The sequence below is a fragment of the Pseudophryne corroboree genome, chromosome 9 (genome assembly GCF_028390025.1).
Source record: "Pseudophryne corroboree isolate aPseCor3 chromosome 9, aPseCor3.hap2, whole genome shotgun sequence".
In the NCBI taxonomy this organism is placed as follows: Eukaryota; Metazoa; Chordata; class Amphibia; order Anura; family Myobatrachidae; genus Pseudophryne; species Pseudophryne corroboree.
The window spans coordinates 98,048,233-98,066,153 of record NC_086452.1 but is presented as its reverse complement, the minus strand read 5'-3'; the positions used below and the strand labels follow the sequence as shown (position 1 = coordinate 98,066,153).

Genomic DNA, 17,921 nt, shown 5'->3' with positions numbered 1-17,921 from the left:
CAAATAATAGTAAATGGACATAAACTTCTTATGTCCATAACTATTCGCACGAGCGATTAATCTGCTCCAAACCAACACCGGAATATTGCTATTTAAATACTCTTCCGATGGGTACCAAACACCACTGTATGACCCCTGTTAGACCCTTCGTACAATACAAAGAGGGATCTCTCTGTTCAGGAACATGCTATGTTAACTAAACTTTCAGAATCTATCAAAGGGACCATGATCTACAAAATACATTATTACTGAAAATATGTAACGATTGAGTCGCACGCTACGATCACATAAACTCTACCGTAAATACGCATACCGTGCGCCTGCGGGTGCCCGCGACTGTGAGTATGCGCACGCACGGGAGAGCGTACGCATGCGCAGCACGGACCTGTGTGAGGTGCAAATATGGTAGTGTGCATAGAGATATTTTTCTGACTTTGACAGTCCACCCTTTGGCAGTCAACCATAACTGCCACTTCCTGAAAACATTTCAAAAAGAGAAAAATATATGTTAGGGGTTAATACATTTACATGGTTGGGTAAGGGAGGAGAGGAGATGGTAGGAAAAAGGGTATGACCTAGTGAGATAGCAGAAGCATGTGTGTATGAATCCGTGCTTGGGGGTCATGTATCATCGTGCCGTACGTGTTTTAAATCAAGCTTCGAGGTATTGCGAAGTATACATGTGAATTCCTTCTTATCCCGTGGTACGGGTCTGTGGATGGGCTGTCAAACTTTACCGAGCTCTTTTCGGCTTTGGTTGTAACAAAATGGGGGAGCACATTTTAGTTGATGATACATGAATGGGGGAGATATGTGATTGCTGATATCTGTGCCTGTATTCCCTATCGACTATGTGTGTCATTACCTGAGGGTTGTAGAAATGAAGAAAAGACATAATTACGGTAAATGCGGTGGTATTCTATGTCAGGTAAATGTACAGTCGTCGATTGAGGTCTTGTTTGGTGTCTGTTGAATGCAGTCTTCTTTGTGCTTTTGCCCATAAGGTGCGAGCAAAAGCTGTCAATGTCCATAGATTTACAAAAGTGTTGGGCTAGCGTAATTTTAAAATTTCTAGGGAAACTGGGGATCCATGGCATAGTTCATCAAAAATCTGTGTATCAGGTTGTCAAACTTCTTCTTTAATCCCTCTGTTGTCTGTATATCGGCTCATCAAACTCCTCGTCCAAGTGGGTCTTGTTACCTTGGAGGAAACGGAAAAACAGGTGAAAGAAACGGACCGTAGAAATCGCATTTTCATCACATCATTGTTTCTACATTTGGGTCATAAATCAAGTCCAGGTTAATTACAGTTTCCTCACTCCTTAAACTCATTACCCTAGTACGATGATTGCACTTCATTAAAGCCTGACCGCATCTAAATATCAATCCAATCGATATGACAACACCTAAGATACATAGGAGAAACTTCCCAACATCCATTATGACTCCTTGAGCCCAGTCTCCTAAACCAGAAAACCAAGTTCGCGGGTTCAACCATGACACCCAACCAGTCAGCTCATTACCTACAGCGGCAAGAGTGAGATTGTGTCTCCTGCGAAATTCCCACTTCAATTGGAGAATATCGTCCATCTTTTGGTCTATGACCTCGACCGGATCCTCGGTGCTATTTGTAATATATGTGCAACATTTCACGCCGTATTGTGTTGCCAGTGTGACACAATATCCGCCTGTCACTGCTGTGAGGTAATTGAGAACCATTCTATGCTGTACCAGTTCTGTTTTGTAAGCCTGAAGTTCTCTTCCAGTATACCTAAACGTGTCATCATACATTTCAGTGATATTATCTAACAAATTGGCGAGCGCAGAAATGTATTTATAATTCAGCACTCCTCTAGCGGTGCGGGTGAAATCTAACGCGATTAAGAATTGAATCCCGGTGGATTCACTTATCAGATCAGAGGCCGGATGCTCTGTCTTCTCTATCAGGTGCCTTTTAACAACGTGCTCGTAATGGGTGTGAGTATAAGGAGCTTGGGCACCACGGTGTATGTCTTTCATTTTGTCATGTGATACAGTCATTACTTCAGGCAGTACTTTTCCAATATAACACAATACTTCAGAGTTTGGGGCAAGCCACTTGTACGCCTTTCTCCCGCATATGAAATATGCATCATCGGGGAGAACATATGGGACGGAGTAGGACATAACCATATTACACACCTTCCATGTGAACTCTCCTAACCCTAATTCTTCCATCTGCTTAGTACACGTATCAGGTTGTACGATATGTGCACAGTATCCTGGTGATACTTCTCCAACTTTAGTAATCCTATTTCCTAAGGTATACCTATACCGGAAAGATTTTCCTCTACTGGCTATGTGGCGTACAAGCTCTGTATCTGTAGGCATTCTATCTGCTCTATGCGAAAAGGTCATGGTTTGATCACTCCATGACACTTCCCAATTTCCCGGCTTTCGGGGATTGGAGATGTTAAAACATAATAGGGACCTATCCACATGGTATTGGTGGAGCTTCAAACTAGGAGGGCTGGAGATATTAAACCTCCTGTCCACCGGTCTCCCACCACTTAACTCAAGTACCTCCCCTATCGTTAAAGGAAATGGTACTAGCCCTGATTTGCTATGACCTTGAGGTACTTGAGAGCATACCCAACAATCTGTTTTATTTAACACACTACCCACTAAGGAGTGATAGTCACTCAATGGATGCCGGTCCATATGGATATTAAAACTGGATTGGCATTTCTTAATGCACCCATCCTCAATGACATTGTTACAGAGCCTACAGATACAGTTTTCTTCAGCCAACAATCCTTCACAATTCCTTCTATGGTCAATGCTATTGGATCGTTTTCTGATACTCGCCTTTGCTTGTTGATTATGTTGTTCTCGGAAAACTACGCCTCCATTTCTGTCATCAGAACCCATTCCAGAACCTCTCTCGAACTCCATGGTACTCTCGCCGGAACAGACTGCTCTGGTCAACATCATGGTCAACAGGAAAATCCGGATCACAGTCTCTTGAGGCAAGTCCATCTTAGGAGGAGACGAAGAAGAATGAGAAGGGGGGAAAAATAATTTGAGGGAGAGGGGATGGGAAGTGGAGAAAAACAATAAAAGGGAACAGGGGATCGACAACTGCTTTTGATCTTGTGGTTCTCGATGCTCAGGTGCCGCCTTAGTCCTCCTGGAACAGACACTCTAGTGATACAACCTCTACCGTCTGTTCCTTATCACAGGACTTCTCTGGATCAACGACCTTCTTACAGTGGGACGAATGAACCCAAGTCTCTCTCTCAGCAACCTTCAATGCTGTAGTGCTAGTCAATAAGACCTGGTATGGTCCTTCCCATCTGTCAATAAGGCAACCTGAGCGTAGAAAATTCCGTATCATTACATAATCCCCAGGTTCAATGTCATGACAATTACTATCTGGTAAATCAGGAATCACTAACTTCAGATTATCATTTTGATTCCTTAACTGTTTACTCATGTTAATCAAGTATTTTACAGTCACTTCATTGTTACACTTCAAATCATCCTGAGGGTTAATCATAACATGCGGTTGTCGACCAAACAAGATTTCAAAGGGAGACAGATTAAGAGGGGACCTGGGAGTGGTTCTGATGCTGTACAGTACAATGGGTAAAGCTTCTGGCCATGTCAATCCTGTCTCTGCCATCACTTTACTCAGTTTATTTTTAATAGTGCTGTTCACTCTTTCCACTTTCGCACTCGCCTGTGGACGGTATGGAGTATGCAGCTTGCTATCAATTCCCATCAATTTACACATTCCTTGAAAGACATCACCTGTAAAATGGGTACCCCTATCACTTTCGATAATTCTAGGGATACCATATCTACATACAAATTCCTGCACAATTTTCTTAGCAGTAAACATAGCGGTATTTGTGGCCGCCGGAAATGCTTCGACCCAATTTGAAAAAACATCTATACAAACAAGTACATATTTCAAATTTCGACAAGGGGGTAATTGAATGAAGTCAATCTGTATTACCTGGAAAGGGCCGCCGGCAGGTGGGATATGGGATGGTTCTGTAGGTATTGCCTTTCCAATATTCTTTCTCAAACAGGTAAGGCATGACATGGCTCTTTTACTCGCATGAGAGGAGAATCCTGGGGCGCACCAATATGCTCTTACCAACTTGCACATCCCTTCCTTGCCTAGATGAGTCAGCCCGTGAGCTGCCTCAGCCAAACATGGAAGGTATGCTCTGGGGGCCACCGGTTTACCTTGTCCATCCGTCCAGAGTCCTGAGGACTCCTGGCCATATCCCTTTGCCTTCCAGACTGCCTTTTCCTGTGTGGAACACAAATTTTGCATCTCACACAACTTCTGTGTGTTGATGGTATTAAATACCATCAGTTGTGTGGTGTCTGTCTGTCTGGGGGTACCAGCTGCTAACTTAGCTGCTTCGTCTGCTCGGCTGTTACCAAGCGATACTGGGTCTTGGCTATATGTATGTGCTTTACATTTGATAACAGCCACTCTGTCGGGTTCCTGTATCGCTGTTAGAAGCCTTTTTATGTGAGTTGCATGCGCTACCGGTGTACCAGCTGCCGTCATGAAATTTCTGAGGCGCCATAGGGCTCCGAAATCATGGACTACCCCGAATGCGTATCTAGAATCGGTGTAGATATTGGCTGATTTGCCCTTAGCCAATTCACATGCTCTGGTTAGGGCGACCAGTTCAGCAACCTGGGCTGAGTGAGGTGGGCCTAGCGGTTCCGCTTCTATGGTGCCTTGGTCATCTACGACTGAGTATCCAGTACACAAGTCTCCCGAGTCTGACTGTCTATGACAACTACCGTCCGTGTAGAACGTAAGTTCTGCATCTTCCAGTGGGTTGTCACTGATGTCAGGCCTTGCGGTAAAATTTTGGGTCAAATATTCCATACAATCATGAGTGTCTTCCTTTGTATTAAATCCTCCTTCCCCACCACTCTCATCCTCCACCCTTTGTGCCTGTCCAGGCACACCTGGGAGATATGTTGCAGGATTTAATGCACTGCATCTCCTTATGGTGATGTTTACGGGGGCCATTAGTGCCAATTCCCATCTTGTAAACCGCGCTGATGAGACGTGCCTGGTTTGGGCAGAATTTAACAAGGCTGACACTGCATGTGGTGTATGAATTGTGAGGTTGTGACCTAGCACGACGTCTTCGCTTTTCGTTACTAGCAATGCTATCGCAGCAACGCTTCGCAAGCATGTGGGGAGGGATCGCGCTACCGTGTCTAGCTGAGCGCTGTAATATGCTACTGGCCTGCTGGCATCACCGTGCTTTTGGGTTAGTACGCCTGCCGCGCAACCAGCACTTTCTGTTCCGTATAGTTCAAAGGGTTTCCCATAGTCCGGCATACCTAATGCTGGTGCCTGCGTTAGGCACTGTTTAAGTCTCTCAAATGCTGCCTCAGACTCGTCTGTATGCGAAATCCGGTCAGGTTTGTTTGAGGAGACCATTTCCTGCAAAGGTAACGCTAAAATGGAAAACCCTGGGATCCAATTACGGCAATACCCACACATTCCTAAAAATGTTCTGATCTGTTGCTGGGTTTGTGGCAGAGTCATGTCTCTAATTGCTTGAATTCTATCAGCGGTCAGGTGTCTCAGTCCTTGTGTTAAACAGTGTCCCAAATATTTTACCTTAGTTTGGCATAATTGCAACTTGTCTTTGGAAACCTTGTGTCCTGTGTCTGAAAGATGAAACAGGAGCTGTTTCGTATCCTTCAGGGATGCCTCCAATGAATCAGAACACAGTAGTAGATCATCCACGTACTGTATTAATACTGATCCACTCACTGGTTGGAAAGACTGTAAACAATCATGCAAAGCCTGAGAAAATATACTTGGGCTATCTATGAATCCTTGTGGTAATCGAGTCCATGTGTATTGGACTCCTCTGTATGTAAATGCGAACAAATATTGACTGTCAGGGTGCAGAGGTACCGAAAAGAAAGCGGAGCAGAGGTCAATAACAGTGAAAAATTTCGCAGTGGGAGGGATTTGCATTAGGATGACAGCTGGATTTGGCACTACGGGGAACTGACTCTCAACTATTTTGTTAATCCCCCTTAGATCCTGCACTAGCCGGTAACCCCTCCCCCCACTCTTTTTCACAGGGAAGATGGGACTATTAGCAGTGCTGGACGTTCTTACCAGAATGCCCTGTTGTAGCAAGCGCTCTATTACTGGGTAAACTCCTAACTCCACCTCTGGCTTCAGAGGGTACTGTGGGATTTTTGGAGCTATCCTACCATCTTTTACTTGTACAACTACCGGAGCTACGTTTGCCATTAATCCAGTGTCCTGTCCATCTTTAGTCCAAAGTGACTCTGGTATCTGAGATGTCATTTCTTCTACTTGGGAGGGAGTCCTATTTGTCATAGTGGTATGTGACATTAATTTTGACGGGGAGTCTAACATGTCTCGTACTTCCTGAGCGTGATTCTCAGGTATGTCCAAGAATACACCTTCAGGAGTACAATAAATGACGCACCCCATTTTACACAGTAAGTCTCTTCCCAAGAGATTGGTCGGTGCCGATGCAGCCAGCAAAAAGGAATGCTTGGTATGTAAAGGCCCTATTGTAATCTCTGCTGGTTTGCTAACAGGGTAATGCTGGACTACTCCTGTTACTCCCACGGCTGGAATTGTCCTACCAGTGGTCCTCATGCCCACTGTCGAATTTATCACTGATTTGGCCGCCCCTGTGTCTACAAGAAAGTTTAATGATTTACCAGCTACATTGATTGCAATTTCTGGTTCACTTCCAAGACTTGCAATCAATTTTACTGGCTGCAGATTACAGGTATGGCCACACCCCTATTGGGTATGGTGACCTCCCTGAATCCCGCTGGCAGCAACTACTTGTGAGGGAGTTAGCTGGGAACTACCAGAGGTTTGCCAATCTCTGTTTGGGGGGTATCTTTTTGTTTCCCCTGCATGTGGCTCATAACTCCGTTTCTGCGGACCTTGCTCCCAATGTCGTGTGTCGTGTCGTTGTCTAGGGGGTTGGTATGAGTTTCGTACATTCTTTACTCTACAATCTCGTGCCATGTGTCCCTGTTTATGACAAGAATAACAAGTAACCACACTTGACTTACCCGCAGGGTTTGGTGATACAAACAAAGGCTGCCTTGTGGTCAGGGCCTGTATACTTACGGCCATTAACTTATCACTTTGTTGTTCCCTGTGTCTGGTGATGTTCCTATCGTGATCAATAGCAGCCTCTCTCAAAGTAGCCACAGACAGACCTCGCCAACATGGTTGTGTGGTCTGTACCCTAGTCTTTAATGATTCTTTTAAACCATCCATCAGTACCGATACTGCTACTTCTCGATGGTTTATGTTTGTTTTAATGTCCTCTATGCCTGTGTATTTTGCCATTTCTGATAATGCTCTGTGAAAATACTCTGCAGCTGTCTCTGACTCCTTCTGTTTAATGGAGAATATCTTGTTCCATCTGACTACCGCTGGGAAATACTCTTTTAACTGTAAGTTTATTCTTTTTACATTGTCTTTGTTGTACACATCTGTAAGAGGTACATCCTGATCTAATCCGCAATCAGCTAAAAATTGAGTTGCGTCAACATTGGAGGGTAAACATGCTCTCAGCAATATCTGCCAGTCTTTATTGTTGGGCTCTACAGTGTTACCTAAGTCTCTGATGTATTTTTGACTGGCAACTAAATCTTTTCTAGGGTCAGGGAATTCAGACACTATGGTCCTTAATTCCATTCTGGAAAATGGGCTATACATGGCAATGTTCCTCACAGGGGTGACCCCTGATGTGTCAGTTTTCCCATTTGGAACAGCTATTACCCTAACAGGAGTAACTCTAACAACATCACTCTGTGTGGGTTCTACAGCCTGTGGTGAAATGGCTTCAGCATAGTGTATGGTGCCGTACTTACCTGTAGATACGACCTCACCTATCCCTCCGCTAGGGGCCTTTGTTACTAATCTCGTGGGTGGAGCTGTGCCTACTGTGGTCTCTGCTATGGTGGCTGCTAGAGAGAGCGCTGAAATTGTTGCCGATTCGTCTTCTTGATCACACTCCTGAGGAAAGTTCAAAACAGGTTACAACTTGCACGGGTTAATACTTGCGTTGGTTAATTGGTTAACATTATCTTTAACATTTATACAGTTGCTAAGTGTTTGTGTGTTACACCTTAGTGCGTCATTCTCCGCAACCAATTTCTCTCCTGATATGTATGGTGGCGGTGGGGCCGTGGCTATCAGTTTTCTGATTGAGCCAGATCCCGCCGCCTGAGCCAATCCTCTCTGTATGTCACCTTCCTGTTGCCACAACTGCAAATAATCGTAATGTTTGATTCGTCTCTTTGTTGATTTAATGAGACATATCCTTCTCCTTAAGTTCGTTAACACTTCTGTGCTGAAGCTACCTACTCTTGGGAATTTCTCCCCGTCATGTACTGTCATTCTCTCCCATTCATCACATAAAGCTTCTGTGTGACTTCCGTATTTCTCACACATTACATACCTTGCCGACCCAATTGGTCGGTTCACTGAATCAACCCGAACCGAGGTTGATCGCCCCCTACCTGAACAAGTGGCCCCCATAGTTCGAAGGTGTTGCTTTATTTAACCAACCCTTACGCAAACCAAATGTCCAAAATAGGCTGACGGTGGCGGTTTACCGAGTACCCCACTCACTCGCCCACGCCGACCAATACGACCTGATCACACCGATATGGTGCTGGCGTACTCGACCTAGGGCCCCTGCGACCTGAACCTCTATTTACTGGAACCTGTGAGGGTGATCCGAAGAACACTTACTCTTTCCAGTAACTATTGGTTGCTGGATAGTTCCTGAGTGAGCAGCGAACTTCCCTTAAAATAAAAAAAAGTTACACAAATCACGTTAGAATGTACAAATAGCGTTTATGACCTTCATACACAAATAGTACCGGTCAGGTTTACTAATGCACACAATTACGTGCGGTACAATCGTTTAGTACACAAGCAACTAATCTTATGTACTGAGCGACCAGTGGAATCGAAAATTTCGGCTGCGAATTCCTTCAGCCAGAGCTTATATGGCCTATATGGGTGTTGCACCAACCCTTTCTTGGTGTTGTGCCTGTGGACTGTATAGCGGACTTCCTTGTCTGCTGTACCTGAACCTGTTGGTCTGCTATGACCTCCTGGTCTGTTACAGTATGACCTCCTGGTCTGCTACACTCTAATGCTCAAATTGTATATTTAACCAGGGATGCCTCCCTAGCCACCATGTACGTCACTTACACGCATGTACCTCACGAGAACTCGACTTTTCTTGTGGTTCAACCTGTAAAATTGTATACAACACACTCACTCACCACCTGTACACTTTTGTTTCTATTTCTATTTCTGCGCAGAAATTTCTCTTTAGACCAGATGTGTTTACAAATTAGGAGAAGGATCTATTAATTTAAATTTGGAATTTTTAAAAAAAAAAAAAATTTTTGCGCGATTTATCGCCTGGCGTTATTTACCGCGTGGCGCTACTTATCGCGTTGAGAGGAGAGAAAAAAAAAAAAAAAACTTGTGATTTGAGTTACGTGGGCGTACCCGTACGCTCCGTTGCGTAATATACGCTGCGTGCGTCGGCCCTTGGATTGCGTACGCAAGTCTCAGTCTTTTGTTAGAGACACGTGTACGCAAAGCAAAGATCCACCGTAACACAATTTATACGTTTATCAACTATAGAACTGGCAAACAGGAGAGTGACATACGAAAATACACCAATGAAAAGGAAATGCAGATATATATGTGTGCGTGCGTGTGTACGCAAGACAGAAAAATAAACAGTTTTAAAAAGACACTATTGTTTTGTTCTTACCTCCGGTTCCCGGATTCCTTCAGCACCCTTTACTAAGAGAAGCAGACGCTTATCCAAACAGCACTACGAGGAATATGATCTCCCGCCCTTTGCTGCTGGATAATGTCTGCTGAAATTACCTAGTGTAGATATGTGAAGGACGGGCGAGCCCCCAATTGATAAAGCTAAATATTTATCGTATATAATACCCTTTATGAGGTCCAAGAACACTGTACGCTATTTATGTATGAAGTACCGTAAGGGTACGCTAGTTGCATAACAATCGCTTTGCCGTGATCGAGACGCTCAAGCGTCACGTTCACTCACGGCCAAGAGATCACAGGCAGGCACGTTATTGGCTGTTAACAAACGTAATGATTCGCTATAGCGTAGCGAACGCTCGGGACCACGAGGAGATCACCAGCGGCGCTGACGCTCACTATATTAAACCTTTGTATCTAAACCATAAACAGTGTATTGTGCAGTAAAACCTTAGTGTAATGTTAGAGAGTAAATGCAACACAGTATAACCTTATTACCTTAAAAGCTGTTTGAGCATCACCGACGCTCTGAGAATACTTAATACTATAAGAAACACACAGATACCGTACTCAGGGTCCAACGCCTAAAATATATATTATGAATGCTATACTTGCAAAAGAGTTAAACACAATACAAGTCATACACTACAATATAACATAGACTACCTAACCAGATAACTACACAGGAAATACAATACAATACAATTTAAAAGAAAATGAGAGAGAAAGGGAAGGAGAGAGAGAGAGAGAGAATGAGAATGAGAGAGATTGGCCCACAATAACAAGAAGATCAATATAGTTGCGGAGAAACACTTACGCACAAGGGGAAACGATCGCATGCGCCTCGATATCCAGCTCCCGATTATCAGCAATGAGAACCGTTGAAGAGAGTGAGCTGGATATGGTCGGCCTGCCTATTTATGCCCCACACATAATACAATTCAATGGTCCCTACAATCTCATTGTTCATTGGACACAGGAATTCGGCTTCGCATTATAACAAAAGGTCATAGGTTGATTCATACAGGTGGGTTGTGACTGTTTCCAACTGTTCAGGTGGGTGGGATACTGAGTTTCCCGCCGCATGACTAAATAAGAACAAATAATAGTAAATGGACATAAACTTCTTATGTCCATAACTATTCGCACGAGCGATTAATCTGCTCCAAACCAACACCGGAATATTGCTATTTAAATACTCTTCCGATGGGTACCAAACACCACTGTATGACCCCTGTTAGACCCTTCGTACAATACAAAGAGGGATCTCTCTGTTCAGGAACATGCTATGTTAACTAAACTTTCAGAATCTATCAAAGGGACCATGATCTACAAAATACATTATTACTGAAAATATGTAACGATTGAGTCGCACGCTACGATCACATAAACTCTACCGTAAATACGCATACCGTGCGCCTGCGGGTGCCCGCGACTGTGAGTATGCGCACGCACGGGAGAGCGTACGCATGCGCAGCACGGACCTGTGTGAGGTGCAAATATGGTAGTGTGCATAGAGATATTTTTCTGACTTTGACATCTCATACACAAGGTGTTGAGAATAATAAGACTAAGCAGAGTCAGAACAATCCTCATTGTTCCAGATTGGCCACGAAGGACTTGGTATCCGGATCTGCAAGAGTTGCTCACAGAAGATCCGTGGCCTCTTCCTCTAAGACAGGACCTGCTGCAGCAGGGGCCCTGTCTGTTCCAAGACTTACCGCGGCTGCGTTTGACGGCATAGCGGTTGAACGCCGGATCCTAGCGGAAAAGGTATTCCGGAGGAGGTCATTCCTACGCTAATAAAGGCTAGGAAGGACGTGACATTGAAACATTATCACCGTATATGGCGAAAATATGTTTCTTGGTGTGAGGCCAGGGCTGCTCCTGCGGAGGAGTTCCATTTGGGTCGTCTGCGTCACTTCCTGCAAACAGGAGTGGATTTGGGCCTAAAATTAGGGTCCATAAAGGTCCAAATTTCGGCCTTGTCCATTTTCTTTCAAAAAGAATTGGCTTCTCTTCCTGAAGTACAGACATTCGTGAAGGGGGTGCTGCATATTCAGCCTCCTTTTGTACCTCCGGCGGCGCCGTGGGATCTTAATGTGGTATTAAGTTTCCTCAGGTCACCTTGGTTTTAGCCACTCAAAACAGTGGAGTTGAAATATCTCACTTGGAAAGTGGTCATGTTGTTGGCCTTGGCTTCGGCAAGGCGTGTTTCGGAATTGGCAGCTTTATCACATAAAAGCCCCTACCTGGTTTTTCATGTGGATAGGGCAGAGTTGAGGACACGTCCACAGTTTCTGCCAAAAGTGGTCTCATCTTTTCATATGAACCAACCTATTGTCGTGCCTGTGGCTACACGGGACTTGGAGGATTCTGAGTCCCTGGATGTGGTCAGGGCTTTGAAGATTTATGTGACCAGAACAGCTAGGATCAGGAAGACTGAAGCTCTGTTTGTTCTGTATGCAGCCAACAAAGTTGGCGCTCCTGCTTCAAAGCAGACTATTGCTCGCTGGATCTGTAACACGATTCAGCAGGCGCATTCTACGGCAGGATTGCCATTGCCTAAATCGGTTAGGGCCCATTCCACTAGGAAGGTGGGCTCTTCTTGGGCGGCTGCTCGAGGGGTCTCGGCACAACAACTATGCCGAGCTGCTACTTGGTCGGGGTCAAACACCTTTGCAAAGTTCTATAAGTTTGATACCCTGGCTGAGGAGGACCTCCTGTTTGCTCAATCGGTGCTGCAGAGTCATCCGCACTCTCCCGCCCGTTTGGGAGCTTTGGTATAATCCCCATGGTCCTTACGGAGGCCCCAGCATCCTCTAGGACGTTAGAGAAAATAAGATTTTACTTACCGGTAAATCTATTTCTCGTAGTCCGTAGAGGATGCTGGGCGCCCGTCCCAAGTGCGGACTTCTTCTGCCAGACTTGTATATAGTTATTTCTTACATAAGGGTTATGTTATAGTTTCATCGGTTTTAACCGAGACTATGTTGTTGTTCATGCTGTTAACTGGGTAGTTTATCACAGGTTATACGGTATGATTGGTGTGGCTGGTATGAATCTTGCCCTTGGATTAACTAAAATCCTTTCCTCGTACTGTCCGTCTCCTCTGGGCACAGTTTCCCTAACTGAGGTCTGGAGGAGGGGCATAGAGGGAGGACCCAGTGCACACCCAGAATCCAGAGTCTTTCTTAAAGTGCCCTATCTCCTGCGGAGCCCGTCTATTCCCCATGGCCCTTACGGAGTCCCCAGCATCCTCTACGGACTACGAGAAATAGATTTACCGGTAAGTAAAATCTTATTTTATATATATATATATATATATATATATATATATATATATATGTATGTGTATGGGGGTCATTCCGAGTTGTTCGCTCGTTGTCGATTTTCACTATACTGCGATTAGTCGCTTACTGCGCATGTGCAGGGTTCGCAGAGCGCATGCGCTTAGTTATTTTACACAAAAGTTAGGTATTTTACTCAATGCATAACAATGCTTTTTCATCGCTATGCTGATCGTAGTGTGATTGACAGGAAGTGGGTGTTCCTGGGCGGAAACTGGCCGTTTTATGGGAGTGTGCGGAAAAACGCAGGCGTTCGAGTTACAAAACGCAGGAGTGGCTGGAGAAACGGGGGAGTGGTTGGGCAAACGCTGGGTGTGTTTGTGACGTCAAACCAGGAACGAAAAGGACTGAGCTGGTCGCAATGGCTGAGTAAGTCTGGAGCTACTAAGAAACTGCTAAGAAATTTCTATTCGCAATTCTGCTAATCTTTCGTTCGCACTTCTGCTAAGCTAAGATACACTCCCAGAGGGCGGTGGTTTAGCGTGTGCAATGCTGCTAAAAGCAGCTAGCGAGCAAACAACTCGGAATCACCCCCTATATACACACACAGACCCACATACATTCATATATCCGTAGATACACATATATATATATATATATATATATATGCCCATATACATACATGTACATGTACACCCACATCATAGGCTTAAGAGCCCTATAGTGCCCAGCAGTCATTAAAAAACCTGGACCCCCTTCCACAGGCTTAATAGCCTGAGCTGCTGCTGCATAAAAACGCAGCTTAGTTATGGGGCCTCCCTGTGACATTACTACCCCCCCCCTCTCCCCGCGATCTCCCTTCTCAGTAAGCCAGACCCATACTTGCTTAGCTGAAAGCATTGTGCCAGCGTTAATGCTGGTGACGGACCACGGCAGCAGTGACAGCTGTCCGCGGTCAGCCTCCCACCTCTCCCCCCTCTGCAAACAAAGCCGCCGTTCACGGCTCTGGGGCTCTGGTTTGTAGCGGCTAGCAGAAGCTAACCGCGGGAGGGAGGGCGGAAGCGGCGACATACGGTGCCGGGACTGGGGAGTGGGCGGCCGGGGAGTGCGGGTGGCCGAGGAGTGCACAGGTCACCCCCGCAAACCAGCCAGTGAGCGGCGGCTTGGCGCCCAGCGGCGGCTGCAGTGCAGTCCGCAGCTGGGAAGGCAGAAGGGGCAGTGAACATAATAAAACATGCAGTCCCCACAGGGCCCCCACAATAGCCAAAGAACGTGTTGGCGCCCAGCGGCCACTGCTGTGCAGTCGGCGCTGAGCAGGGCAGCAGGGAGACAGTATAAAAAATAAAACCAACAGCCACCCCCAGCAATATAAAACAAGTGAGCGGCGGCAGTGTGAGCTGCCTAACCGCTCATTACCTGCCCATCCGTGGAGACTATGACAGGGCTTCTCTCATAAGCTCTGTCCAGCTTCCTTGTGCAGCCTGAGGCTGCATGCATCTCTGCTGCTTGTGGTGTATGGCGGGGCTCCTCTTATGAGCACCGACAAGCCATCTGCTGCACTTCTGCAGCACCAACAATCCCGGACCCAAGCTTCTCTATAAGCTGGGAAGGGATTGAGGAGAATTAAAAAAAAAAAAAAAAAAAAATCCCAAAAAACTTGAATTGAAGAATCTGTGGAATTTCGTCCACTGTACCTTCCCGACTGAGGCACAGAAAAATACTGAAGGGTCTGTGGGAGTATGGATGGGGTGACCAGTTAATAATTTAAATATTTAAATGTGCCATTCCCGGCTCTGTCCCTGCACATCCACCCAGGACAGCGGCAGCATAAGCTGACTGCCTTCTAGGTCCACAGCAGCGTTGTCTGGGGAGAGGGTGTCGGGCGCAGCACCTGTAACCCCTCTCCGTAATACACCCACACACGGAGCGCTGCCGCCCGCTCCTTTCTCACCACACCTGCCGGGATGTGGAGGCAATGACGGGCCCCTTCTCTGTAAGATCCGTCCTGCTCCTGCAGCCATGGCTGAGTCAGCATTTGTTGATAAGGTCTATGGCGGTGCTTCTCTGATAAGCGCCGACAAGCCTTACGCTGCTGCAGCAGCAGCACACAGTCCCGGACCCACGCTTCTTAGTAAGCTGGGAAGGGACTGTGGAAGAAAAAGTAAAATAAAAGTCCTTGCAGACTTCAGTAATGTGTCCTCCCAACTCGAAGACACAAAAAACACTGAGGCACTTGGGAGTATGGAGGGGGGAGGAGGGTTACACATTTAAATATTTAAATGCGTCTCTCCCTGCTATCGCACTGTCCATATCCCAAGAGTACTCCGGTGACCCCTAGTGGATGAAAAAGAAATAAGTTTCACCGACTCAGAAATTGGTATTTTACAAAATGGTGTGGAGACCCCAATAAGCAGCTTGATCAACTGGTAAAATACATTTGGTGTTAGAGAGGTACAGGACATCTTTCAGAGACAAAGGGGTACTCCGGTGTTTGATGAATTGATGTACTATGCAGACATATGGAAGAGCCCCATCTTTACACCTTATTTATCAAAGCTTTCAGAGAAATAAAGTACAAGTTAATTAGCTCCTAACTGTCAGTTCTTCTTCGTATTCCATGGTCTCTACAACATAGCCAGTAATATGGCAGTTAGGATCTTATTGACAGATACTTTATCTCTCTCCACTTTATCTCTTTCAATAATAAATCTTAAATGCCAACAAGAACTGTCATTGACGAGTCCTGGCCTCTTGTTACAGAGCATTAACTGAGAAAATCGTTTCTGTTTTACCGAAGATGAAATGCCCTCACCGCCTGGAGCCACATCAGATCCAAGGCATGGATTTTATCCACATCTTCCCAGTAATCCAGGTATGAAAGACCTGAGGCCGTGCAGAGCTTAAAGTATAATGGTGGCTGTGTGTGGTGTAATTACGGGTTGGGAATGGGAGACCAGCGTTTTGGATCCCGGAGGTCAGAATACCGATCCCAGAATGCCGGCGGGGGGGCAAGCGCAACGAAGCCCCTTGCGGGCTCGCTGCACTCGCCACAGGATCTATTCCTACTGTATGGGTGTCGTGGACACCCACGAGTGGGAGTAGAGCCTGTGGGTCGTCATTCCGTCTGCCGGCATTTCGAGCGCTCAGGATCCCGGCATCGGCATGGTGACTGTCGGGATCCCGAGCACCAGTATATGACCGCATCCCATAATTACTGCTAATTGGCCTTGGGGATCTGACTGGTCTGAGTGGAAGGTCCTGGGATGGTCTATCACAGTCTGATTGGAGCGGTGAGTACTTCTGTACACTCACCCCTTATGTCTGTATCTCCGACAGTGGCTGGTGAAACGCGCCATCGAGACCAGGCAAGAAATGGGAGATTACATCCGCTCATACTCTGTGTCTCAGTTTCAGCGAGAGCACAGCCTCCCGGAGGTGCGTATTGGGAATGTCTTCTGCTGTTGGGAGGGAGGGGGCACATTGAAGGGAAGGGGGGTTCTTTCAACCACGCGGGGCACACAAGAAATAGAACTTCCTTTAGGAATTTGTCACTTTATAGTATTCAATACATTTTTATGTTGCAACACGCTCCTAATTGTCCCTCTGTTTCCTTTCCTAGGATGATGAGTTTGTGAGTCGGAGGGAGAAGGCTGTAAGAACTATTACAGAGACCTTTGTAAGTACCTCTGGCCATACACTTTCCCTAAATGCTGCAATAAACTAAGGGTTTGACACAACTAGGGGCGATGTGTGGGTGATGACCACCAAGTGCTGTTACGCAGACACCCTTCATCTCCCATAAATTGCAGCCCCACAACGTTTCATGTTACAATGCTGGATTTAGGGCTGACATGCCCACTGCATTGCCGTCATCGCACTTACTTATATCCACCCCTAAATGCTGCAGCCATAACTCATGTTTGAGTTCATTAAAGCCAGAGAGAACCATCTCCGCTGCAGTGTTACCACTTATGGGGGTAATGTTATGTTCTAAGGGGGCTGACACATAGCTGCATGTGAGTCGGGCGCAAATACACTGGACTGCTTGCACTCATCTAAGCACACTTGTATGCCGAGTGCTATAAGTGCACCTGTATGCCGAGTGGTATAAGTGCTCCTCTATGCCAAGTGCTATAAGCACACCTGTATGCCGAGTGGTATAAGCGCACCTGTGTGCCGAGTGGTATAAACGCACCTGTATGCCGAGTGGTATAAGCGCTCCTCTATGCCGAGTGGTATAAGCACACTTGTATGCCGACTGGTATAAGCGCTCCTCTATGCCGAGTGGTATAAGCGCACCTGTATGCCGAGTGGTATAAGCGCACCTGTATGCCGAGTGGTATAAGCGCACCTGTATGCCGAGTGGTATAAGCGCTCCTCTATGCCGAGTGGTATAAGCGCTCCTCTATGCCGAGTGGTATAAGCGCACCTGTATGCCGAGTGGTATAAGCGCACCTGTATGCCGAGTGGTATAAGCGCTCCTCTATGCCGAGTGGTATAAGCACACCTGTATGCCGAGTGGTATAAGCGCTCCTCTATGCCGAGTGGTCTAAGCGCTCCTCTATGCCGAGTGGTCTAAGCACACCTGTATGCCGAGTGGTATAAGCGCACCTGTATGCCGAGTGGTATAAGCGCTCCTCTATGCCGAGTGGTATAAGCGCTCCTCTATGCCGAGTGGTATAAGCGCACCTGTATGCCGAGTGGTATAAGCGCACCTGTATGCCGTGTGGTATAAGCGCTCCTCTATGCCGAGTGGTATA

The 17,921-nt window shown here is 46.1% G+C and overlaps 1 protein-coding gene across 1 annotated transcript in view; it reads left to right on the top strand.

The window, feature by feature from the left end:
- The window catches only part of CCDC93 (coiled-coil domain containing 93), a 109,608-nt gene that overhangs the window by 33,612 nt on the left and 58,075 nt on the right, over positions 1-17,921 (top strand). The window contains exons 4-6 of the mRNA XM_063939689.1: positions 15,922-16,033; positions 16,498-16,596; positions 16,781-16,837. Coding sequence (XP_063795759.1) covers positions 15,922-16,033; positions 16,498-16,596; positions 16,781-16,837 — 268 coding nt within the window. The remainder of the gene's footprint in view (positions 1-15,921; positions 16,034-16,497; positions 16,597-16,780; positions 16,838-17,921) is intronic.